The 24,550-nt window shown below is 38.0% G+C and overlaps 1 protein-coding gene across 1 annotated transcript; it reads left to right on the top strand.

The window, feature by feature from the left end:
- The first annotated feature begins 19,433 nt into the window (after positions 1 to 19,433).
- On the top strand, positions 19,434 to 23,423 carry LOC119737025. Its single transcript, XM_038211090.1, has 2 exons — positions 19,434 to 19,750; positions 22,777 to 23,423. The coding sequence occupies exons 1-2, from the start codon at positions 19,498 to 19,500 to the stop codon at positions 23,319 to 23,321; spliced, it is 798 nt and encodes a 265-aa protein (XP_038067018.1). The 5' UTR covers positions 19,434 to 19,497; the 3' UTR covers positions 23,322 to 23,423.
- The last annotated feature ends 1,127 nt before the right edge of the window (positions 23,424 to 24,550 follow it).

Raw genomic sequence — 24,550 nt, 5'->3', positions numbered from 1 at the left:
GATATAAAGCGATTATTAATTTCTCAAATGTATTGGCCTTCTGCCCAACTTTTTTCCTCATTTGGAATCGTATTTGTTTGTATGAATTGGTTTAAATATTTGTATGTCAAAAAGACTAAGGAATTAAACAAAATAAATAAAACTTGAAAGATGTGAGACATTAATTTCATATCCTTGGAAAGTTGTCAGTATTTTGCCTATTTTTGTTTTAGTTGTTGGTGGGGGAGGTCAAGCTACAACAAAAGTAACAAAACCCAGCTGAAATGACGTTTTATTATTTCTGGGTGATTGGGGGCGGGGTGCGCACATAAAGGCACGTCAGGGAATATAAAATAATTAGGTGTTTTTGTAAGGGAAATCTTCACTAGTACTCTTAAACGGAAATTAAAAAATCTCCTAGGTTCCTAGGGTCTACCTTTTAAGATTGTCCAATAAAAAGGCCCGAATTTGCATACGCCGGCCAAATCAAAATTTGCATGCCCCCATGGGCTTTTAAAAAGAACTTTTGCAAATGGGAAAGACACTTTGGAAACGTCCAATCAGTTTGAATATGCTTCATGAATGTCTGAATAAACAGCACATTTTTAAACAGTAGTTAATTACTATCATTTTTCGATGTGGCGGTGTGTGTGTGTGGGTGTGTGTGTGGGGGGGGGGGCTGGGGGCTGGGGGCTGGGGGCTGGGGGCTGGGGGCTGGGGGCTGGGGGCTGGGGGGGGGGGCTAGACAGAAGTGGCGCAATAAAACCGACAGCGGGCGCAATAATTTTGATAAGGGTTTCGCAAATTTCTACGCGAGTCGTTAATTTGTGCAAAAAGTGCACCCAGGAATAGAATAAGGAATAAGATAATCGGACCATTTTTTCCAAGAGTGTGCCTCTAATGAGCATATTCAGTCGGCTCCCGTTATAACGAGGTCCGATGGACTTTCACAATACTGTCGTTATAGCCGGAACCTCGCTTAAACCGGAGCGCAGTTTTCCCCATTCGTTGTGCACAAGGTACGGTACATGTTCGTGCGTGTTTTAATCGTGTAACGCACGTCCGAAGACATGAAAAGATGGTCATTTGTTGGTATGTACGTCTGTTAATAATGTATATTAAATATTTAACTGATGGTGATGAAGAAATGAAATAAAAAAAAAAATACCTTCAAGGGAACATTGTTCAATATTTGAGGACCTGAATCCGGAGGAAAAGGCATCATCGCTGAGAAGAATCAGGCAAGTAGGTCACTCGCACAAATCGTGCCGAGTGACATTTTGCTTTCATTTTTTTGCATGTGCTGGAATTGGGCAAGATAGGGCGCCAATACATGCATTACTTCCGGGTTTTAATGACTCCTGATCCTTAGATGCCTTTTGGTTGTTAGATATAATTGTTCACATGTTTGATTAACGTTTGTTGAAATTATTTGGCTTAACTGTGGGAAAGGGCACGAACTAGGGGTACTTCATTTCATTGTGAAGCTATAGGAACTCAATCAAGTTAGGAACTCAGTAGCCTATGCATCATGCCAAAGCAGGCTCAACACGCAGGGTTTATAGAGCCTAAAAGTTGAACCCTGGTGGCGCGCTTCCTGACCCCTCGAAAAGGAAAATTGACTTGTATGATTAGTCGGTGTTTTTGACATTATTTTGGTAAAACGATTTCTTAAGAAATTCGAGCTCAAGCCTCAGAGGTTCGTGACCTAGGCGTGATTTTTGATAGTCACCTTACCATGCGCCCACAAGCATGGGCGTCGCCAGGATTTTTTCTAGAGGGGGGCAAACAAATTGTTTGCCAAAAAATGCTTGTATTTCTTAACAAATTCTCGATTTCATTTTGCCCCCCACCCCAACTCATTAAATTTACACCACTTTGTCTTCGCGCCTCTTTTTTTTTTTTTTTTTTTTTTGCTTTTCCAGGCCCCCCCCTTGCCCCCCCCCCCCCCTCGCGACGCCCATGCCCACAAGTCAACGCAGTCTGACGTAAGGTTTCCTTTGCAAAACTTTTTCATTTTGCCGACGCGCATGGCTACGGCGACGCGCGCGCATACCAGAAACCGGAGACTGTTTTTTTTTTGGCCTAAGCCTTACTTTTTTGATGAAATTTGTCCGAAAAATGAATTTTATTCAAACTATACAGAAATGTTCTAAAAGGTAAGAGGAGCATCAATCAACATACAAACACCAAATATATTGAAGATTTGGGCAAAAATCTTCGACATTTAGAGGAAAAACAAATCATTAACTTTGACTGATTTCACCCCAAATTTTCGGAAATTTTATTTTGAAAAGCACATGTGTCCAGAAATCGAATCGGAATGTGTTCTATGGTCCTTTAGGCATCTTTCCGGCAAGTTTCAAGCCATTTCATTTTTTGGCCAAATTTGAAAAAAATACAAGGGGTAAGCCTTACTTTTTGGTTAATGATGTTTTGATTGTACCCCATAATGTCACAATTTTGGCCAAAATTTAGCGAATTTTGCCGGTCTGAATATTAAATCATGCCCCCAAAGCATCCTTAAGGATTTCTGAGTAATTTGGAGAAAATTCATTTCTTGGCCAAAATCGAAAAAAGGTAAGGCTAACCCCTTACATTTTTTTTCAATTTTGGCCAAAAAATGAAATTTCTTGAAACTTGCTAGGAAGATACCTCAGGGTCCCTAGAATACGTTTCCACTCCTACATCGGACAGATAAGCCATTAAAAAGGAAATATTGCGTCCACATTTGAGGTAAAATAGGTCAAATACATGTATATGAAATTTTACCCAATTATGTCACAATTTTGGCCAAAATTTAGCGAATTTTGCCGGTCTGAATATTAAATCATGCCCCCAAAGCATCCTTAAGCATTTCTGAGTAATTTGGAGAAAATTCATTTCTTGGCCAAAATCGAAAAAAAAGTAAGGCTAACCCCTTACATTTTTTTTCAATTTTGGCCAAAAAATGAAATTTCTTGAAACTTGCTAGGAAGATACCTCAGGGTCCCTAGAATACGTTTCCCCTCCTACATCGGACAGATAGGCCTTTAAAAAGGAAATATTGTGTTCACATTTGAGGTAAAATAGGTCAAATACATGTATATGAAATTTTACCCAATAATGTCACAATTTTGGCCAAAATTTAGCGAATTTCGCCGGTCTGAATATTAAATCATGCCCCCAAAGCATCCTTAAGGATTTCTGAGTAATTTGGAGAAAATTCATTTTTTGGCCAAAATCGAAAAAAAAGTGAGGCTAACCCCTTCCTTTTTTTTTCAATTTTGGCCAGAAAATGAAATTTCTTGAAACTTGCTAGGACGATACCTCAGGGTCCCTAGAACACCTTTCCACTCCTACATCGGACAGATAGGCCTTTAAAAAGGAAATATTGCGTCCACAATTTCAGGTAAAATAGGTCAAATACATGTATTTGAAATTTTACCCAATATTGTCACAATTTTGGCCAAAATTTAGCGAATTTTGCCGGTCTGAATATTAAATCATGCCCCCAAAGCATCCTTAAGCATTTCTGAGTAATTTGGAGAAAATTCATTTCTTGGCCAAAATCGAAAAAAAAGTAAGGCTAACCCCTTACATTTTTTTTCAATTTTGGCCAGAAAATGAAATTTCTTGAAACTTGCTAGGAAGATACCTCAGGGTCCCTAGAACACGTTTCCACTCCTACATCGGACAGATAGGCCTTTAAAAAGGAAATATTGCGTCCAAAATTTCAGGTAAAATAGGTCAAATACATGTACATGAAATTTTACCAAATAATGTCACAATTTTGGCCAAAATTTAGCGAATTTTGCCGGTCTGAATATTAGATCATGCCCCCAAAGCATCCTTAGGCATTTCTGAGTAATTTGGAGAAAATTCATTTTTTTGGCCAAAATCGAAAAAAAGTAAGGCTAACCCCTTACATTTTTTTTCAATTTTGGCCAAAAAATGAAATTTCTTGAAACTTGCTAGGAAGATACCTCAGGGTCCCTAAAACACGTTTCCACTCCTACATCGGACAGATAGGCCTTTAAAAAGGAAATATTGCGTCCACATTTGAGGTAAAATAGGTCAAATACATGTATATGAAATTTTACCCAATAATGTCACAATTTTGGCCAAAATTTAGCGAATTTTGCCGGTCTGAATATTAAATCATGCCCCCAGAGCATCCTTAAGCATTTCTGAGTAATTTGGAGAAAATTCATTTCTTGGCCAAAATCGAAAAAAAAGTAAGGCTAACCCCTTCCTTTTTTTTTCAATTTTGGCCAAAAAATGAAATTTCTTGAAACTTTCTAGGAAGATACCTCAGGGTCCCTAGAACACGTTTCCACTCCTACATCGGACAGATAAGCCATTAAAAAGGAAATATTGCGTCCACATTTGAGGTAAAACAGGTCAAATACATGTATATGAAATTTTACCCAATAATGTCACAATTTTGGCCAAAACTTGGCGAATTTTGCCGGTCTGAATATTAAATCATGCCCCCAAAGCATCCTTAAGGATTTCTGAGTAATTTGGAGAAAATTCATTTTTTGGCCAAAATCGAAATAAAAGTAAGGATAACCCCTTCCTTTTTTTTTCAATTTTGGCCAAAAAATGAAATTTCTTGAAACTTGCTAGGAAGATACCTCAGGGTCCCTAGAACACGTTTCCACTCATACATCGGACAGATAGGCCTTTAAAAAGGAAATATTGCGTCCAAAATTTCAGGTAAAATAGGTCAAATACATGTATATGAAATTTTACCCAATAATGTCACAATTTTGGCCAAAATTTAGCGAATTTTGCCGGTCTGAATATTAAATCATGCCCCCAAAGCATCCTTAAGGATTTCTGAGTAATTTGGAGAAAATTCATTTCTTGGCCAAAATCGAAAAAAAGTAAGGCTAACCCCTTACATTTTTTTTCAATTTTGGCCAAAAAATGAAATTTCTTGAAACTTGCTAGGAAGATACCTCAGGGTCCCTAGAACACGTTTCCACTCCTACATCGGACAGATAGGCCTTTAAAAAGGAAATATTGCGTCCACATTTGAGACAAAATAGGTCAAATACATGTATATGAAATTTTACCCCATAATGTCACAATTTTGGCCAAAATTTAGCGAATTTTGCCGGTCTGAATATTAAATCATGCCCCCAAAGCATCCTTAAGGATTTCTGAGTAATTTGGAGAAAATTCATTTCTTGGCCAAAATCGAAAAAAGGTAAGGCTAACCCCTTACATTTTTTTTCAATTTTGGCCAAAAAATGAAATTTCTTGAAACTTGCTAGGAAGATACCTCAGGGTCCCTAGAATACGTTTCCACTCCTACATCGGACAGATAAGCCATTAAAAAGGAAATATTGCGTCCACATTTGAGGTAAAATAGGTCAAATACATGTATATGAAATTTTACCCAATAATGTCACAATTTTGGCCAAAATGTAGCGAATTTTGCCGGTCTGAATATTAAATCATGCCCCCAAAGCATCCTTAAGCATTTCTGAGTAATTTGGAGAAAATTCATTTTTTGGCCAAAATCGAAAAAAAAGTAAGGCTAACCCCTTACATTTTATTTCAATTTTGGCCAAAAAATGAAATTTCTTGAAACTTGCTAGGAAGATACCTCAGGGCCCCTAGAATACGTTTCCACTCCTACATCGGACAGATAGGCCTTTAAAAAGGAAATATTGCGTCCACATTTGAGGTAAAATAGGTCAAATACATGTATATGAAATTTTACCCAATAATGTCACAATTTTGGCCAAAATGTAGAGAATTTTGCCGGTCTGAATATTAAATCATGCCCCCAAAGCATCCTTAAGGATTTCTGAGTAATTTGGAGAAAATTCATTTTTTGGCCAAAATCGAAATAAAAGTAAGGATAACCCCTTCCTTTTTTTTTCAATTTTGGCCAAAAAATGAAATTTCTTGAAACTTGCTAGGAAGATACCTCAGGGTCCCTAGAACACGTTTCCACTCCTACATCGGACAGATAGGCCTTTAAAAAGGAAATATTGCGTCCAAAATTTCAGGTAAAATAGGTCAAATACATGTATATGAAATTTTACCCAATAATGTCACAATTTTTGCCAAAATTTAGCGAATTTTGCCGGTCTGAATACTAAATCATGCCCCCAAAGCATCCTTAATCATTTCTGAGTAATTTGGAGAAAATTCATTTTTTGGCCAAAATCGAAAAAAAAGTAGGGATAACCCCTTCCTTTTTTTTTTCAATTTTGGCCAAAAAATGAAATTTCTTGAAACTTGCTAGGAAGATACCTCAGGGTCCCTAGAATACGTTTCCACTCCTACATCGGACAGATAAGCCATTAAAAAGGAAATATTGCGTCCACATTTGAGGTAAAATAGGTCAAATACATGTATATGAAATTTTACCCAATTATGTCACAATTTTGGCCAAAATTTAGCGAATTTTGCCGGTCTGAATATTAAATCATGCCCCCAAAGCATCCTTAAGCATTTCTGAGTAATTTGGAGAAAATTCATTTCTTGGCCAAAATCGAAAAAAAAGTAAGGCTAACCCCTTACATTTTTTTTCAATTTTGGCCAAAAAATGAAATTTCTTGAAACTTGCTAGGAAGATACCTCAGGGTCCCTAGAATACGTTTCCACTCCTACATCGGACAGATAGGCCTTTAAAAAGGAAATATTGTGTTCACATTTGAGGTAAAATAGGTCAAATACATGTATATGAAATTTTACCCAATAATGTCACAATTTTGGCCAAAATTTAGCGAATTTCGCCGGTCTGAATATTAAATCATGCCCCCAAAGCATCCTTAAGGATTTCTGAGTAATTTGGAGAAAATTCATTTTTTGGCCAAAATCGAAAAAAAAGTAAGGCTAACCCCTTCCTTTTTTTTTCAATTTTGGCCAGAAAATGAAATTTCTTGAAACTTGCTAGGACGATACCTCAGGGTCCCTAGAACACCTTTCCACTCCTACATCGGACAGATAGGCCTTTAAAAAGGAAATATTGCGTCCACAATTTCAGGTAAAATAGGTCAAATACATGTATTTGAAATTTTACCCAATATTGTCACAATTTTGGCCAAAATTTAGCGAATTTTGCCGGTCTGAATATTAAATCATGCCCCCAAAGCATCCTTAAGCATTTCTGAGTAATTTGGAGAAAATTCATTTCTTGGCCAAAATCGAAAAAAAAGTAAGGCTAACCCCTTACATTTTTTTTCAATTTTGGCCAGAAAATGAAATTTCTTGAAACTTGCTAGGAAGATACCTCAGGGTCCCTAGAACACGTTTCCACTCCTACATCGGACAGATAGGCCTTTAAAAAGGAAATATTGCGTCCAAAATTTCAGGTAAAATAGGTCAAATACATGTACATGAAATTTTACCAAATAATGTCACAATTTTGGCCAAAATTTAGCGAATTTTGCCGGTCTGAATATTAGATCATGCCCCCAAAGCATCCTTAGGCATTTCTGAGTAATTTGGAGAAAATTCATTTTTTTGGCCAAAATCGAAAAAAAGTAAGGCTAACCCCTTACATTTTTTTTCAATTTTGGCCAAAAAATGAAATTTCTTGAAACTTGCTAGGAAGATACCTCAGGGTCCCTAAAACACGTTTCCACTCCTACATCGGACAGATAGGCCTTTAAAAAGGAAATATTGCGTCCACATTTGAGGTAAAATAGGTCAAATACATGTATATGAAATTTTACCCAATAATGTCACAATTTTGGCCAAAATTTAGCGAATTTTGCCGGTCTGAATATTAAATCATGCCCCCAGAGCATCCTTAAGCATTTCTGAGTAATTTGGAGAAAATTCATTTCTTGGCCAAAATCGAAAAAAAAGTAAGGCTAACCCCTTCCTTTTTTTTTCAATTTTGGCCAAAAAATGAAATTTCTTGGAACTTGCTAGGAAGATACCTCAGGGTCCCTAAAACACGTTTCCACTCCTACATCGGACAGATAGGCCTTTAAAAAGGAAATATTGCGTCCAAAATTTCAGGTAAAATAGGTCAAATACATGTATATGAAATTTTACCCAATAATGTCACAATTTTGGCCAAAATTTAGCGAATTTTGCCGGTCTGAATATTAAATCATGACCCCAAAGCATCTTTAAGCATTGCTGAGTAATTTGGAGAAAATTCATTTTTTGGCCAAAATCGAAAAAAAAGTAAGGCTAACCCCTTACATTTTTTTTCAATTTTGGCCAAAAAATGAAATTTCTTGAAACTTGGTAGGAAGATTCCTCAGGGTCCCTAAAACACGTTTCCACTCCTACATCGGACAGATAGGCCTTTAAAAAGGAAATATTGCGTCCACATTTGAGGTAAAATAGGTCAAATACATGTATATGAAATTTTACCCAATAATGTCACAATTTTGGCCAAAATGTAGAGAATTTTGCCGGTCTGAATATTAAATCATGCCCCCAAAGCATCCTTAAGGATTTCTGAGTAATTTGGAGAAAATTCATTTTTTGGCCAAAATCGAAATAAAAGTAAGGATAACCCCTTCCTTTTTTTTTCAATTTTGGCCAAAAAATGAAATTTCTTGAAACTTGCTAGGAAGATACCTCAGGGTCCCTAGAACACGTTTCCACTCCTACATCGGACAGATAGGCCTTTAAAAAGGAAATATTGCGTCCACTATTTCAGGTAAAATAGGTCAAATACATGTATATGAAATTTTACCCAATAATGTCACAATTTTGGCCAAAATTTAGCGAATTTTGCCGGTCTGAATATTAAATCATGCCCCCAAAGCATCCTTAAGCATTTCTGAGTAATTTGGAGAAAATTCATTTTTTGGCCAAAATCGAAAAAAAAGTAAGGATAACCCCTTCCTTTTTTTTTTCAATTTTGGCCAAAAAATGAAATTTCTTGAAACTTGCTAGGAAGATACCTCAGGGTCCCTAGAATACGTTTCCACTCCTACATCGGACAGATAGGCCTTTAAAAAGGAAATATTGCGTCCACAATTTCAGGTAAAATAGGTCAAATACATGTATTTGAAATTTTACCCAATAATGTCACAATTTTGGCCAAAATTTAGCGAATTTTGCCGGTCTGAATATTAAATCATGCCCCCAAAGCATCCGTAAGCATTTCTGAGTAATTTGGAGAAAATTCATTTTTTGGCCAAAATCAAAAAAAAAGTAAGGCCTTACCCCTTACATTTTTTTTCAATTTTTGGCCAAAAAATGAAATTTCTTGAAACTTGCTAGGAAGATACCTCAGGGTCCCTAGAACACGTTTCCACTCCTACATCGGACAGATCGGCCTTTAAAAAGGAAATATTGCGTCCACAATTTGAGGTAAAATAGGTCAAATACATGTATATGAAATTTTACCCAATAATGTCACAATTTTGGCCAAAATTTAGCGAATTTTGCCGGTCTGAATATTAAATCATGCCCCCAAAGCATCCTTAAGGATTTCTGAGTAATTTGGAGAAAATTCATTTCTTGGCCAAAATCGAAAAAAAAGTAAGGCTAACCCATAACATTTTTTTTCAATTTTGGCAAAAAAATGAAATTTCTTGAAACTTGCTAGGAAGATACCTCAGGGTCCCTAGAATACGTTTCCACTCCTACATCGGACAGATAGGCCTTTAAAAAGGAAATATTGCGTCCACAATTTCAGGTAAAATAGGTCAAATACATGTATTTGAAATTTTACCCAATAATGTTACAATTTTGGCCAAAATTTAGCGAATTTTGCCGGTCTGAATATTAAATCATGCCCCCAAAGCATCCGTAAGCATTTCTGAGTAATTTGGAGAAAATTCATTTCTTGGCCAAAATCAAAAAAAAAGTAAGGCCTTACCCCTTACATTTTTTTTCAATTTTTGGCCAAAAAATGAAATTTCTTGAAACTTGCTAGGAAGATACCTCAGGGTCCCTAGAACACCTTTCCACTCCTACATCGGACAGATCGGCCTTTAAAAAGGAAATATTGCGTCCACAATTTGAGGTAAAATAGGTCAAATACATGTATATGAAATTTTACCCAATAATGTCACAATTTTGGCCAAAATTTAGCGAATTTTGCCGGTCTGAATATTAAATCATGCCCCCAAAGCATCCTTAAGCATTTCTGAGTAATTTGGAGAAAATTCATTTTTTGGCCAAAATCGAAAAAAAGGAAGGCTAACCCCTTACATTTTTTTCAATTTTTTCCAAAAAATGAAATTTCATGAAACTTGCTAGGAAGATACCTGAGGGTCCCTAGAACACGTTTCCACTCCTACATCGGACAGATAGGCCTTTAAAAAGGAAATATTGCGTCCACAATTTGAGGTAAAATAGGTCAAATACATGTATATGAAATTTTACCCAATAATGTCACAATTTTGGCCAAAATTTAGCGAATTTTGCCGGTCTGAATATTAAATCATGCCCCCAAAGCATCTGAAAGCATTGCTGAGTAATTTGGGGAAAATTCATTTTTTGGCCAAAATCGAAAAAAAAAGTAAGGCTAACCCCTTACATTTTTTTTCAATTTTGGCCAAAAAATGAAATTTCTTGAAACTTGCTAGGAAGATACCTCAGGGTCCCTACAACACGTTTCCACTCCTACATCGGACAGATAGGCCTTTAAAAATGAAATATTGCGTCAAAAATTTCAGGTAAAATAGGTCAAATACATGTATATGAAATTTTACCCAATAATGTCACCATTTTGGCCAAAATTTAGCGAATTTTGCCGGTCTGAATATTAAATCATGCCCCCAAAGCATCCTTAGGCATTGCTGAATAATTAACACGTTTCCACTCCTACATTGGACAGATAGGCCTTTAAAAAGGAAATATTGCGTCCACAATTTGAGGTAAAATAGGTCAAATACATGTATATGAAATTTTACCCAATAATGTCACAAATTTGGCCAACATTTAGCGAATTTTGCCGGTCTGAATATTAAATCATGCCCCCAAAGCATCCTTAAGCATTTCTGAGTAATTTGGAGAAAATTCATTTCTTGGCCAAAATCGAAAAAAAAATAAGGCTAACCCCTTACAATTTTTTTCAATTTTGGCCAAAAAATGAAATTTCTTGAAACTTGCTTGGAAGATACCTCAGGGTCCCTAGAACACGTTTCCACTCCTACATCGGACAGATAGGCCTTTAAAAAGGAAATATTGCGTCCAAAATTTCAGTTAAAATAGGTCAAATACATGTATATGAAATTTTACCCAATAATGTCACAATTTTGGCCAAAATTTAGCGAATTTTGCCGGTCTGAATATTAAATCATGCCCCCAAAGCATCCTTAAGCATTTCTGAGTAATTTGGAGAAAATTCAATTTTTTGGCCAAAATCGAAATAAAAGTAAGGCTAACCCCTTAAATTTTTTTTCAATTTTGGCCAAAAAATGAAATTTCTTGAAACTTGCTAGGAAGATACCTCAGGGTCCCTAGAACACGTTTCCACTGCTACATCGGACAGATAGGCCTTTAAAAAGGAAATATTGCGTCCACATTTGAGGTAAAATAGGTCAAATACATGTATATGAAATTTTACCCAATAATGTCACAATTTTGGCCAAAAGCAAGCAAGCAAGTTTCAAGAAATTTCATTTCTTGGCCAAAATCTTAAAAAAAGGAAGGCTAACCCCTTACATTTTATTTCAATTTTGGCCAAAAAATGAAATTTCTTGAAACTTGCTAGGAAGATACCTCAGGGTCCCTAGAACACGTTTCCACTCCTACATCGGACAGATAGGCCTTTAAAAAGGAAATATTGCGTCCAAAATTTCAGTTAAAATAGGTCAAATACATGTATATGACATTTTACCCAATAATGTCACAATTTTGGCCAAAATTTAGCGAATTTTACCGGTCTGAATATTAAATCATGCCCCCAAAGCATCCTTAAGCATTTCTGAGTAATTTGGAGAAAATTCATTTCTTGGACAAAATCGAAAAAAAAAGTAAGGCTAACACCTTACATTTTATTTCAATTTTGGCCAAAAAATGAAATTTCTTGAAACTTGCTAGGAAGATACCTCAGGGTCCCTAGAACACGTTTCCACTCCTACATCGGACAGATAGGCCTTTAAAAAGGAAATATTGCGTCCACATTTGAGGTAAAATAGGTCAAATACATGTATATAAAATTTTACCCAATAATGTCACAATTTTGGCCAAAATTTAGCGAATTTTGCCGGTCTGAATATTAAATCATGCCCCCAAAGCATCCTTAAGGATTTCTGAGTAATTTGGAGAAAATTCATTTCTTGGCCAAAATCGAAAAAAAGGTAAGGCTAACCCCTTCCTTTTTTTTTCAATTTTGGCCAAAAAATGAAATTTCTTGAAACTTGCTAGGAAGATACCTCAGGGTCCCTAGAACACGTTTCCACTCCTACATCGGACAGATAGGCCTTTAAAAAGGAAATATTGCGTCCAAAATTTCAGTTAAAATAGGTCAAATACATGTATATGACATTTTACCCAATAATGTCACAATTTTGGCCAAAATTTAGCGAATTTTACCGGTCTGAATATTAAATCATGCCCCCAAAGCATCCTTAAGCATTTCTGAGTAATTTGGAGAAAATTCATTTCTTGGACAAAATCGAAAAAAAAAGTAAGGCTAACACCTTACATTTTATTTCAATTTTGGCCAAAAAATGAAATTTCTTGAAACTTGCTAGGAAGATACCTCAGGGTCCCTAGAACACGTTTCCACTCCTACATCGGACAGATAGGCCTTTAAAAAGGAAATATTGCGTCCACATTTGAGGTAAAATAGGTCAAATACATGTATATAAAATTTTACCCAATAATGTCACAATTTTGGCCAAAATTTAGCGAATTTTGCCGGTCTGAATATTAAATCATGCCCCCAAAGCATCCTTAAGGATTTCTGAGTAATTTGGAGAAAATTCATTTCTTGGCCAAAATCGAAAAAAAAGTAAGGCTATCCCCTTACATTTTTTTTCAATTTTGGCCAAAAAATGAAATTTCTTGAAACTTGCTAGGAAGATACCTCAGGGTCCCTAGAGTACGTTTCCACTCCTACATCGGACAGATAGGCCTTTAAAAAGGAAATATTGCGTCCACATTTGAGGTAAAATAGGTCAAATACATGTATATGAAATTTTACCCAATAATGTCACAATTTTGGCCAAAATTTAGCGAATTGTGCCGGTCTGAATATTAAATCATGCCCCCAAAGCATCCATAAGCATTGCTGAGTAATTTGGAGAAAATTCATTTCTTGGCCAAAATCGAAAAAAAAGTAAGGCTAACCCCTAACATTTTTTTTCAATTTTGGCCAGAAAATGAAATTTCTTGAAACTTGCTTGGAAGATACCTCAGGGTCCCTAGAACACGTTTCCACTCCTACATCGGACAGATAGGCCTTTAAAAAGGAAATATTGCGTCCACATTTGAGGTAAAATAGGTCAAATACATGTATATGAAACTTTACCCAATAATGTCACAATTTTGGCCAAAATTTAGCGAATTTTGCCGGTCTGAATATTAAATCATGCCCCCAAAGCATCCTTAAGCATTTCTGAGTAATTTGGAGAAAATTCATTTCTTGGCCAAAATCGAAAAAAAAAGTAAGGCTAACCCCTTACATTTTATTTCAATTTTGGCCAAAAAATGAAATTTCTTGAAACTTGCTAGGAAGATACCTCAGGGTCCCTAGAACACGTTTCCACTCCTACATCGGACAGATAGGCCTTTAAAAAGGAAATATTGCGTCCACATTTGAGTTAAAATAGGTCAAATACATGTATATAAAATTTTACCCAATAATGTCACAATTTTGGACAAAATTTAGCGAATTTTGCCGGTCTGAATATTAAATCATGCCCCCAAAGCATCCTTAAGGATTTCTGAGTAATTTGGAGAAAATTCATTTCTTGGCCAAAATCGAAAAAAAAGTAAGGCTATCCCCTTACATTTTTTTTCAATTTTTTCCAAAAAATGAAATTTCATGAAACTTGCTAGGAAGATACCTCAGGGTCCCTAGAGTACGTTTCCACTCCTACATCGGACAGATAGGCCTTTAAAAAGGAAATATTGCGTCCACATTTGAGGTAAAATAGGTCAAATACATGTATATGAAATTTTACCCAATAATGTCACCATTTTGGCCAAAATTTAGCGAATTTTGCCAGTCTGAATATTAAATCATGCCCCCAAAGCATTCATAAGCATTTCTGAGTAATTTGGAGAAAATTCATTTTTTGGCCAAAATCGAAAAAAAAGTAAGGCTAACCCCTTACATTTTTTTTCAATTTTGGCCAGAAAATGAAATTTCTTGAAACTTGCTTGGAAGATACCTCAGGGTCCCTAGAACACGTTTCCACTCCTACATCGGACAGATAGGCCTTTAAAAAGGAAATATTGCGTCCACATTTGAGGTAAAATAGGTCAAATACATGTATATGAAATTTTACCCAATAATGTCACAATTTTGGCCAAAATTTAGCGAATTTTGCCGGTCTGAATATTAAATCATGCCTCCAAAGCATCCTTAGGCATTTCTGACTAATTTGGAGAAAATTCATTTTTTGGCCAAAATCGAAAAAAAAGTAAGGCAAATAACATTTTTTTTCAAGTTTGGCCAGAAAATGAAATTTCTTGAAACTTGCTTGGAAGATACCTCAGGGTCCCTAGAACACGTTTCCACTCCTACATCGGACAGATAGGCCTTTAAAAAGGAAATATTGCGTCCACATTTGAGGTAAAATAGGTCAAATACATGTATATGAAATTTTACCCAATAATGTCACAATTTTGGCCAAAATTTAGCGAATTTTGCCGGTCTGAATATTAAATCATGCACCCAAAGCATCCTTAAGCATTTCTGAGTAATTTGGAGAAAATTCATTTCTTGGCCAAAATCGAAAAAAAAGTAAGGCTAACCCCTTACATTTTTTTTCAATTTTGGCCAAAAAATGAAATTTCTTGAAACTTGCTAGGAAGATACCTCAGGGTCCCTAGAACACGTTTCCACTCCTACATCGCACAGATAGGCCTTTAAAAAGGAAATATTGCGTCCACATTTGAGGTAAAATAGGTCAAATATATGTATATAAAATTTTACCCAATAATGTCACAATTTTGGCCAAAATTAGGCGAATTTTGCCGGTCTGAATATTAAATCATGCCCCCAAAGCATCCTTAAGGATTTCTGAGTAATTTGGAAAAAAATTCATTTCTTGGCCAAAATCGAAAAAAAAGGTAAGGCTATCCCCTTACAATTTTTTTCAATTTTGGCCAAAAAAATGAAATTTCTTGAAACTTGCTAGGAAGATACCTCAGGGTCCCTAGAGTACGTTTCCACTCCTACATCGGACAGATAGGCCTTTAAAAAGGAAATATTGCGTCCACATTTGAGGTAAAATAGGTCAAATACATGTATATGAAATTTTACCCAATAATGTCACAATTTTGGCCAAAATTTAGCGAATTTTGCCGGTCTGAATATTAAATCATGCCCCCAAAGCATCCATAAGCATTTCTGAGTAATTTGGAGAAAATTCATTTTTTGGCCAAAATCGAAAAAAAAGTAAGGCTAACCCCTTACATTTTTTTTCAATTTTGGCCAGAAAATGAAATTTCTTGAAACTTGCTTGGAAGATACCTCAGGGTCCCTAGAACACGTTTCCACTCCTACATCGGACAGATAGGCCTTTAAAAAGGAAATATTGCGTCCACATTTGAGGTAAAATAGGTCAAATACATGTATATGAAATTTTACCCAATAATGTCACAATTTTGGCCAAAATTTAGCGAATTTTGCCGGTCTGAATATTAAATCATGCCCCCAAAGCATCCATAAGCATTTCTGAGTAATTTGGAGAAAATTCATTTTTTGGCCAAAATCGAAAAAAAAGTAAGGCTAACCCCTTACATTTTTTTTCAATTTTGGCCAGAAAATGAAATTTCTTGAAACTTGCTTGGAAGATACCTCAGGGTCCCTAGAACACGTTTCCACTCCTACATCGGACAGATAGGCCTTTAAAAAGGAAATATTGCGTCCACATTTGAGGTAAAATAGGTCAAATACATGTATATGAAATTTTACCCAATAATGTCACAATTTTGGCCAAAATTTAGCGAATTTTGCCGGTATGAATATTAAATCATGCCCCCAAAGCATCCATAAGCATTTCTGAGTAATTTGGAGAAAATTCATTTCTTGGCCAAAATCGAAAAAAAAAGTAAGGCTATCCCCTTACATTTTTTTTCAATTTTGGCCAGAAAATGAAATTTCTTGAAACTTGCTTGGAAGATACCTCAGGGTCCCTAGAACACGTTTCCACTCCTACATTGGACAGATAGGCCTTTAAAAAGGAAATATTGCGTCCACATTTGAGGTAAAATAGGTCAAATACATGTATATGAAATTTTACCCAATAATGTCACAATTTTGGCCAAAATTTAGCGAATTTTGCCGGTCTGAATATTAAATCATGCCCCCAAAGCATCCTTAAGAATTTCTGAGTAATTTGGAGAAAATTCATTTCTTGGCCAAAATCGAAAAAAAAAGTAAGGCTAACCCCTTACATTTTATTTCAATTTTGGCCAAAAAATGAAATTTCTTGAAACTTGCTAGGAAGATACCTCAGGGTCCCTAGAACACGTTTCCACTCCTACATCGGACAGATAGGCCTTTAAAAAGGAAATATTGCGTCCACATTTGAGGTAAAATAGGTCAAATACATGTATATAAAATTTTACCCAATAATGTCACAATTTTGGCCAAAATTTAGCGAATTTTGCCGGACTGAATATTAAATCATCTCCCCAAAGCATCCTTAAGGATTTCTGAGTAATTTGGAGAAAATTCATTTCTTGGCCAAAATCGAAAAAAAAGTAAGGCTATCCCCTTACATTTTTTTTTCAATTTTGGCCAAAAAATGAAATTTCTTGAAACTTGCTAGGAAGATACCTCAGGGTCCCTAGAGTACGTTTCCACTCCTACATCGGACAGATAGGCCTTTAAAATGGAAATATTGCGTCCACATTTGAGGTAAAATAGGTCAAATACATGTATATGAAATTTTACCCAATAATGTCACAATTTTGGCCAAAATTTAGCGAATTTTGCCGGTCTGAATATTAAATCATGCCCCCAAAGCATCCTTAGGCATTTCTGAGTAATTTGGAGAAAATTCATTTTTTGGCCAAAATCGAAAAAAAAGTAAGGCTAACCCCTTACATTTTTTTTCAATTTTGGCCAGAAAATGACATTTCTTGAAACTTGCTTGGAAGATACCTCAGGGTCCCTAGAACACGTTTCCACTCCTACATCGGACAGATAGGCCTTTAAAAAGGAAATATTGCGTCCACATTTGAGGTAAAATAGGTCAAATACATGTATATGAAATTTTACCTAATAATGTCACAATTTTGGCCAAAATTTAGCGAATTTTGCCGGTCTGAATATTAAATCATGCCCCCAAAGCATCCTTAAGAATTTCTGAGTAATTTGGAGAAAATTCATTTCTTGGCCAAAATCGAAAAAAAAGTAAGGCTAACCCCTTACATTTTATTTCAATTTTGGCCAAAAAATGAAATTTCTTGAAACTTGCTAGGAAGATACCTCAGGGTCCCTAGAACACGTTTCCACTCCTACATCGGACAGATAGGCCTTTAAAAAGGAAATATTGCGTCCACATTTGAGGTAAAATAGGTCAAATACATGTATATGAAATTTTACCCAATAATGTCACAATTTTGGCCAAAATTTAGCGAATTTTGCCGGTCTGAATATTAAATCATGCCCCCAAAGCATCCTTAAGCATTTCTGAGTAATTTGGAGAAAATTCATTTTTTTGCCAAAATCGAAAAAAAGTAAGGCTAACCCCTTACATTTTCTTTCAATTTTGGCCAAAAAATGAAATTTCTTGAACTTGCTAGGAAGATACCTCAGGGTCCCTAGAACACGTTTCCACTCCTACATCGGACAGATCGGCCTTTAAAAAGGAAATATTGCGTCCACAATTTGAGGTAAAATAGGTCAAATACATGTATATGAAATTTTACCCAATAATGTCACAATTTTGGCCAACATTTAGCGAATTTTGCCGGTCTGAATATTAAATCATCCCCCCAAAGCATCCTAAAGCATTGCTGAGTAATTTGAGGAAAATTCATTTTTTGGCCAAAATCGAAAAAAAAAGTAAGGCTAACCCCTTACATTTTTTTCAATTTTGGCCAAAAAATGAAATTTCTTGAAACTTGCTAGGAAGATACCTCAGGGTCCCTAGAACACGTTTCCACTCCTACATCGGACAGATAGGCCTTTAAAAAGGAAATATTGCGTCCACATTTGAGGTAAAATAGGTCAAATACATGTATATGAAATTTTACCCAATAATGTCACAATTTTGGCCAAAATTTAGCGAATTTTGCCGGTCTGAATATTAAATCATGCCCCCAAAGCATCCTTAAGCATTTCTGAGTAATTTGGAGAAAATTCATTTTTTTGCCAAAATCGAAAAAAAGTAAGGCTAACCCCTTACATTTTTTTTTAAATTTTGGCCAAAAAATGAAATTTCTTGAAACTTGCTAGGAAGATACCTCAGGGTCCCTAGAACACGTTTCCACTCCTACATCGGACAGATCGGCCTTTAAAAAGGAAATATTGCGTCCACAATTTGAGGTAAAATAGGTCAAATACATGTATATGAAATTTTACCCAATAATGTCACAATTTTGGCCAAAATTTAGCGAATTTTGCCGGTCTGAATATTAAATCATGCCCCCAAAGCATCCTTAAGCATTTCTGAGTAATTTGGAGAAAGCTCATTTTTTGGCCAAAATCGAAAAAAAAGTAAGGCTAACCCCTTACATTTTTTTCCAATTTTGGCCAAAAAATGAAATTTCTTGAAACTTGCTTGGAAGATACCTCAGGGTCCCTAGAACACGTTTCCACTCCTACATCGGACAGATAGGCCTTTAAAAAAGGAATTATTGCGTCCACATTTGAGGTAAAATAGGTCAAATACATGTATATGAAATTTTACCCAATAATGTCACAATTTTGGCCAAAATTTAGCGAATTTTGCCGGTCTGAATATTAAATCATGCCCCCAAAGCATCCTTAAGCATTTCTGAGTAATTTGGCAAAATTCGCTAAATTTTGGCCAAAATTGTGACATTATTGGGTAAAATTTCATATACATGTATTTGACCTATTTTACCTCAAATTGTGGACGCAATATTTCCTTTTTAAAGGCCTATCTGTCCGATGTAGGAGTGGAAACGTGTTCTAGGGACCCTGAGGTATCTTCCTAGCAAATTTCAAGAAAATTCATTTTTTGGCCAAAATCGATAAAATGTAAGGCTAACCCCTTACATTTTTTTTCAATTTTGGCCAAAAAATGAAATTTCTTGAAATTTGCTAGGAAGATACCTCAGGGTCCCTAGAACACGTTTCCACTCCTACATCGGACAGATAGGCCTTTAAAAAGGAAATATTGCGTCCACATTTGAGGTAAAATAAGTTGTCTTCGAATTTCTTAAAGTAGTTTCGTTGTCTGGTTGACGTTGGATCTCATTGAGTAACTTCCAAGAATGCCTAAATCCACCCGGTCATCAACTCCAGCAACTCCAGCTGCGAACAGGATGGATGCCGGCATTGGCAGGAGGCAGCGCGGGAGACCCCGTACACGGGCCACGCAGTCTGGGGTGAGGGCACGTCGTGTTCGGATTGACGATGTGCCGACGCCGGTGGTCAGAAGTCAGCACCCGGCGTTAGGACAACCGGAGCTGCCGATCGAACCTGCACCAGGACCGAGTGGATCTGAGAGCCAACAAGCAAGGCGGGGTGAGTCTGGCGTGTCATCTTTGCCTGCAATGAACATTAATCACGCTTCTTTTTGCGAGCCAGCCACGATTGGCTCACTAGATAGTAGTGGTAATATTAATAGTTGTAGTAATTTTGCACGGGTTGACAGTTCCGTCTCCCAGCTTGGCGATTTTCGGCCGGTACCGGCCCCAGCCATGCCAGCACTTGAGCAGAATTTGTATAGGCCCGACCCGGTCTTTTCAGGCCAGGGCGAGGCTCCGTTAGGGTTTCAAGTACCCACTGGGGTTAAAGAGAAAATTTGGAGTGGGAAGTACATAGATCTTTCCTTACTTTTTCATGATCCGGCCGCGACTTCTCTGGTGCAACCAAGTGATAAAACCTTAAAGTTAGCGCTTGAAAATGGGGCTATAGTTTGCAAGCCCGAGTCTCCTAAAAGGAAACTCGATACCATTGGCAAATGGCTCACTGCCTTTCACACCTTTACGGCCATTTTTGCGGTGCGTCACCCTCTCCGGGTAGGCGAATTGCTCAAGTACGCGGAGACGGTGAGGATGGCTGCCTCCCAATTTAGCGGCTTAGGATGGCGCGCGTATGACGAGCAGTTTCGTCTGCGACAAGAAGCTAATCCGAGCCGTTCCTGGGGGCCATTGACATGGAGTTGTGGGTTACGGTAGCAGCCGCTGCCGTACTCGCCAATTCCACTCCATCTGCACCACCTAGTTCTGGTGCCACTTTTGCGCATCGTACATCCAAAGGCAGTGGTTTCTGCTTCGCCTTTAACCAGGCGAAGGGTTGCCATTGGGCGAATTGTAAATTCGCTCATAAGTGCACAAGTTGTAACCGTTTTGGCCATGGAGCGCTAACTTGCCGTGTAGGTTTTTTCGAGCCGAAACGGCAGCCCTCTTCAGGGATGACTTCTGCGCAGCACAAAACTGCTGGCGTAGCTAGTACTAGGAACCCCCCTCCGACGGTTTCGCAGGGGGCTAGAGCCAGAGAATCGCGTGCTGGAGACAATTTTCGTTCTTCCAACCCCAATTAAATTAGACATTTTAACCGAATGGCTTTCCGTTTATCCCGATGTTAGAGCGGCGGAATTACTACGTGTAGGATTTTCTGAGGGGTTTACTTTACATTACCAAGGTCCCCGTGTGTCGCGTGAGGCGAAATGCCTTTCCTCCGCCTCACAACAGCCCAAAATAGTCATTGAAAAGATCAATAAGGAAATTAGCTTAGGTCGCGTAGCGGGTCCCTTTGACAAACCCCCACTTCCCAATCTGCAGTGTTCCCCCATCGGCTTGGTGCCTAAACAACAGCCCAACTCCTTTCGACTTATTCACCACTTATCCTATCCCGAAGGAACATCTATCAATGATTACATACACAAAGACAAATGTGTCGTACATTATGCAACTTTTGATAGGGCAGTAGAATTAGTCATGGAGGCAGGACCCAACGCCTGGCTGGCAAAATCGGACATAAAGTCTGCATTCCGTTTACTCCCAGTAGCCCCATCTGACTATGAACTACTTGGGTTTACGTTTCAAGGGTTGTATTACTTTGATAGATGTTTACCGATGGGCTGTTCCATATCTTGCTCTCTGTTCGAAACATTTAGCACTTTCCTTGAGTTCATGACCAAACAGATGGCCACCACATCGCTAATAACCCACTATTTGGACGACTTTCTTTTTGTTGGCCATTCTCTAAATGCATGTCATGATTCACTCCAAGCTTTTAAAGTGGTGTGTGCGCGTTTGGGGGTACCAATTGCTGAAGAGAAAACAGCGGGCCCATCGCAAACAATTACTTATCTAGGCTTAGATTTAGACTCTCACCAACAGCAGGTTAGAGTTCCTGAGTTAAAGGTGCAGGCTCTTCGCCAACAACTTTCCAAGGCACTGCGCCAATCTAAGCTAACATTGGTGGAAGTACAATCCCTGGTAGGCTCCCTTAACTTTGTGTGTAAAGCGGTCGCTCCGGGACGTGCATTTCTGCGGCGACTCATCGCTTTAACCCGGGGTTTATCTCAGCCGCATCACAAGGTGCGCCTTAATCATGGGGCTAAAATGGACCTCATGATGTGGCTTTATTTCCTTGACCATTTTAATGGGGTTTCTCCGTTTCTGACTAATGGCTGGGAGTCAAATGACACGCTTGAGCTTTACACAGATGCCGCCGGTAGTATAGGGTACGGGGCGTACTTCCAAGGGAAGTGGTTTCAAGGGAGATGGCCCGAATCGATAGGTCAGTCACCTCTGTCTATAGCATACTTAGAATTCTATCCTTTGGTCATAGCTGTTTATTGCTGGGGGTCATTTCTCGCAAATCGCAAAGTCATATTCCGCACTGACAACAGCGCTGTAGTTCATATCATTAACAAGCAATCGTCGCGATGTGACAAACTTATGCAGCTAGTCCGTTCATTCGTCTGTCAGTGTCTATGCCATAATATTTCTTTCAAGGCGGTCCATGTTCCCGGTCGATTCAATGTTATTGCTGACTCTCTATCACGTTTCCAGATGGATCGTTTTCGACAGGCCGCACCGAGTGCGGAACTGTCCATGACGCCTCTTCCCGCTTTCCATCTCAGTCAGTAACCGACAATTATTATCGCCTTTTTATCGCCCAATTATCGACAAGTATCGGTCGGATTGAAATTATTTCTAAATTTTCCTACACACCGATCTACCAATGTTTTACCAGAGACGTTTGGAGTCATTGTGAATTTATGGTATATTTTTTATTACTGGGTCTATATAGTCTCTTTTACTATAGAAACTTATCAATCCGTTGTGGGCTAATTCCAAAGTAAATAATTTCCAGACCCAACTACAGATTTCTTGTATCTGTCCCGTACGGACACGTTTATTGCATTACGACCGCAACTTTCAGGGCCCCTAACTGCAGTTCCAAATTATCGGTCGTTGGCGTTTGGATGCGGTCAACACCTATACCTGTACAACAATTCCGCTGTGTCATTTTCCTGGAGTAACTGCATGGTCATGCCGCGAAAATTTCTTTTTTAATTTTATCACTATGTACAGATACAGTTTGGATCGTGGGTGATTCTATTATTCGCAGAGCTCAGACGAACATGGATTGCGAGGCACAAATACACTGGATGGGAAAAGGTGGGGCAGGGATAGGCAATTTTCTCCCACTGTTAAGCCGCCTTGATGCTATGGCTCATGGCGTGGCTCCTACGGTCGTAATAATACACCTAGGTACTAATGACCTTGTTTCCATTGATACTTTTTGTATGCGCCAGCGTATTAGGTTACTCATGGAAGAGTTCAGGACTGGTTATCCATCTGTCTGCCTGGTTTGGTCCGATATTCTACCAAGGCTCTTTTATTACGGCGCACAGTCCAATGCCAGTATCAATAAAAAACGACTCACATTGAATAAATGGGCCAGGGCTATGGCTTACAGACTGAATGCGTACATTTTACATCATCCTCAGTTTGAGTCATGTCCTTCTCAGCTTTTCCACTTTGATGGAGTTCATTTGTCCCCGGAAGGTACTCGGTTATTTAAGGACAACCTGCAGTCTTGCATAAATGGTCTTTTGCGTAGTTTTTATTATTAAAGATGACTACAATTTCATTTCCCTGGACTGCTCGCTTTGGGGTGGCTGTCCTTCGTCCCTTGGGCCGCGCCCTAGTGCGCGGGTGGCGCCGACTGTGGTCGTGGGACAGTGTTCGGCAAGCCATATTCCAGGGTCGCTGAGCCTGTCCAGTGAAATGTGTTGACATTGATTTATAATTGTTTAATTCCAAACCTTTACAACAATAACCCAGCCTGTGCCGGCTAGGGTTTGCTTCCACGAAGTCGGTTCCGACCGCGAAGCATTCCAATTATTTATGCCAGCGAACTTTGTGTTTCAATTAAGGCAATTACTTTAAAAGTTTCTACAAGTGTCCTATCAATTACGGAGCAATTTAGAAGGGGCGTGGATATACCACAGGTGGTTTTCGGAGTGGGGGACCGTTATTACCCCAGGTACGGTTTAAAGTGGATCCGGAGTGGGGGCCCGGTTATGTACCCCAGGTTCGGTGGGTCTGATCAACCCAATGGTTTGTAAGAGTCAGTTTGCCCAAAGGATTTTAGCAATGAAAGACTGGTATCTGGCCGTCTATTTATGTTGGTGGTGCGGTATGGTAAAACGGAAAACAAAACATGCTTGATTTGGCATGAAGATTTAATAAACACATTCAGGCTGCGGCAAATCCAATATATTGGTTAATGATGTTTTGATTGTACATGTATTCGTGTCTGAGTGTAATCAATTTTATCGACTGAACGATAAAATATCTTACACGCAGCTCGAATGGTTTTTATGTTTAATGATTTATTGGAGATCATGAATAATGCATTAATGAGCGGATTGGCTAGCCCAGCAGCAACGTGGTTAGACAGAGGCAAGGTGTGGGCTGTTGTCACGTGGAGAAGACCACTTCGTTGCAGTAACTGAATGTGGAAACATCGTTATCCCGCCTCCTCCCCTTCGCCGCCTTTAAGTATTAATTATCCGAAGTATTCGGATGTAAGTGCTCTGAAGACTTTTGCTGCCACTTAGCGGTTTCTCGGCGCTTCTTTGCGGAGTTTTTCCCAACGGGATTTTGACTCTTCATTTTGGCAAACAGGAAGAGTGGGTTTACCTTGAGGGTTTTTTCACTCCGTAAAAAGTGTGGGAAAGCGCGACTGTGGTCGTGGGACAGTGTTCGGCAAGCCATATTCCAGGGTCGCTGAGCCTGTCCAGTGAAATGTGTTGACATTGATTTATAATTGTTTAATTCCAAACCTTTACAACAATAA

The sequence above is a fragment of the Patiria miniata genome, unplaced genomic scaffold, assembly GCF_015706575.1.
Source record: "Patiria miniata isolate m_02_andy unplaced genomic scaffold, ASM1570657v1 HiC_scaffold_3, whole genome shotgun sequence".
In the NCBI taxonomy this organism is placed as follows: domain Eukaryota; kingdom Metazoa; phylum Echinodermata; class Asteroidea; order Valvatida; family Asterinidae; genus Patiria; species Patiria miniata.
The sequence above is the reverse complement of the archived record's forward strand: the minus strand, read 5'-3'. Positions and strand labels throughout refer to the sequence as shown.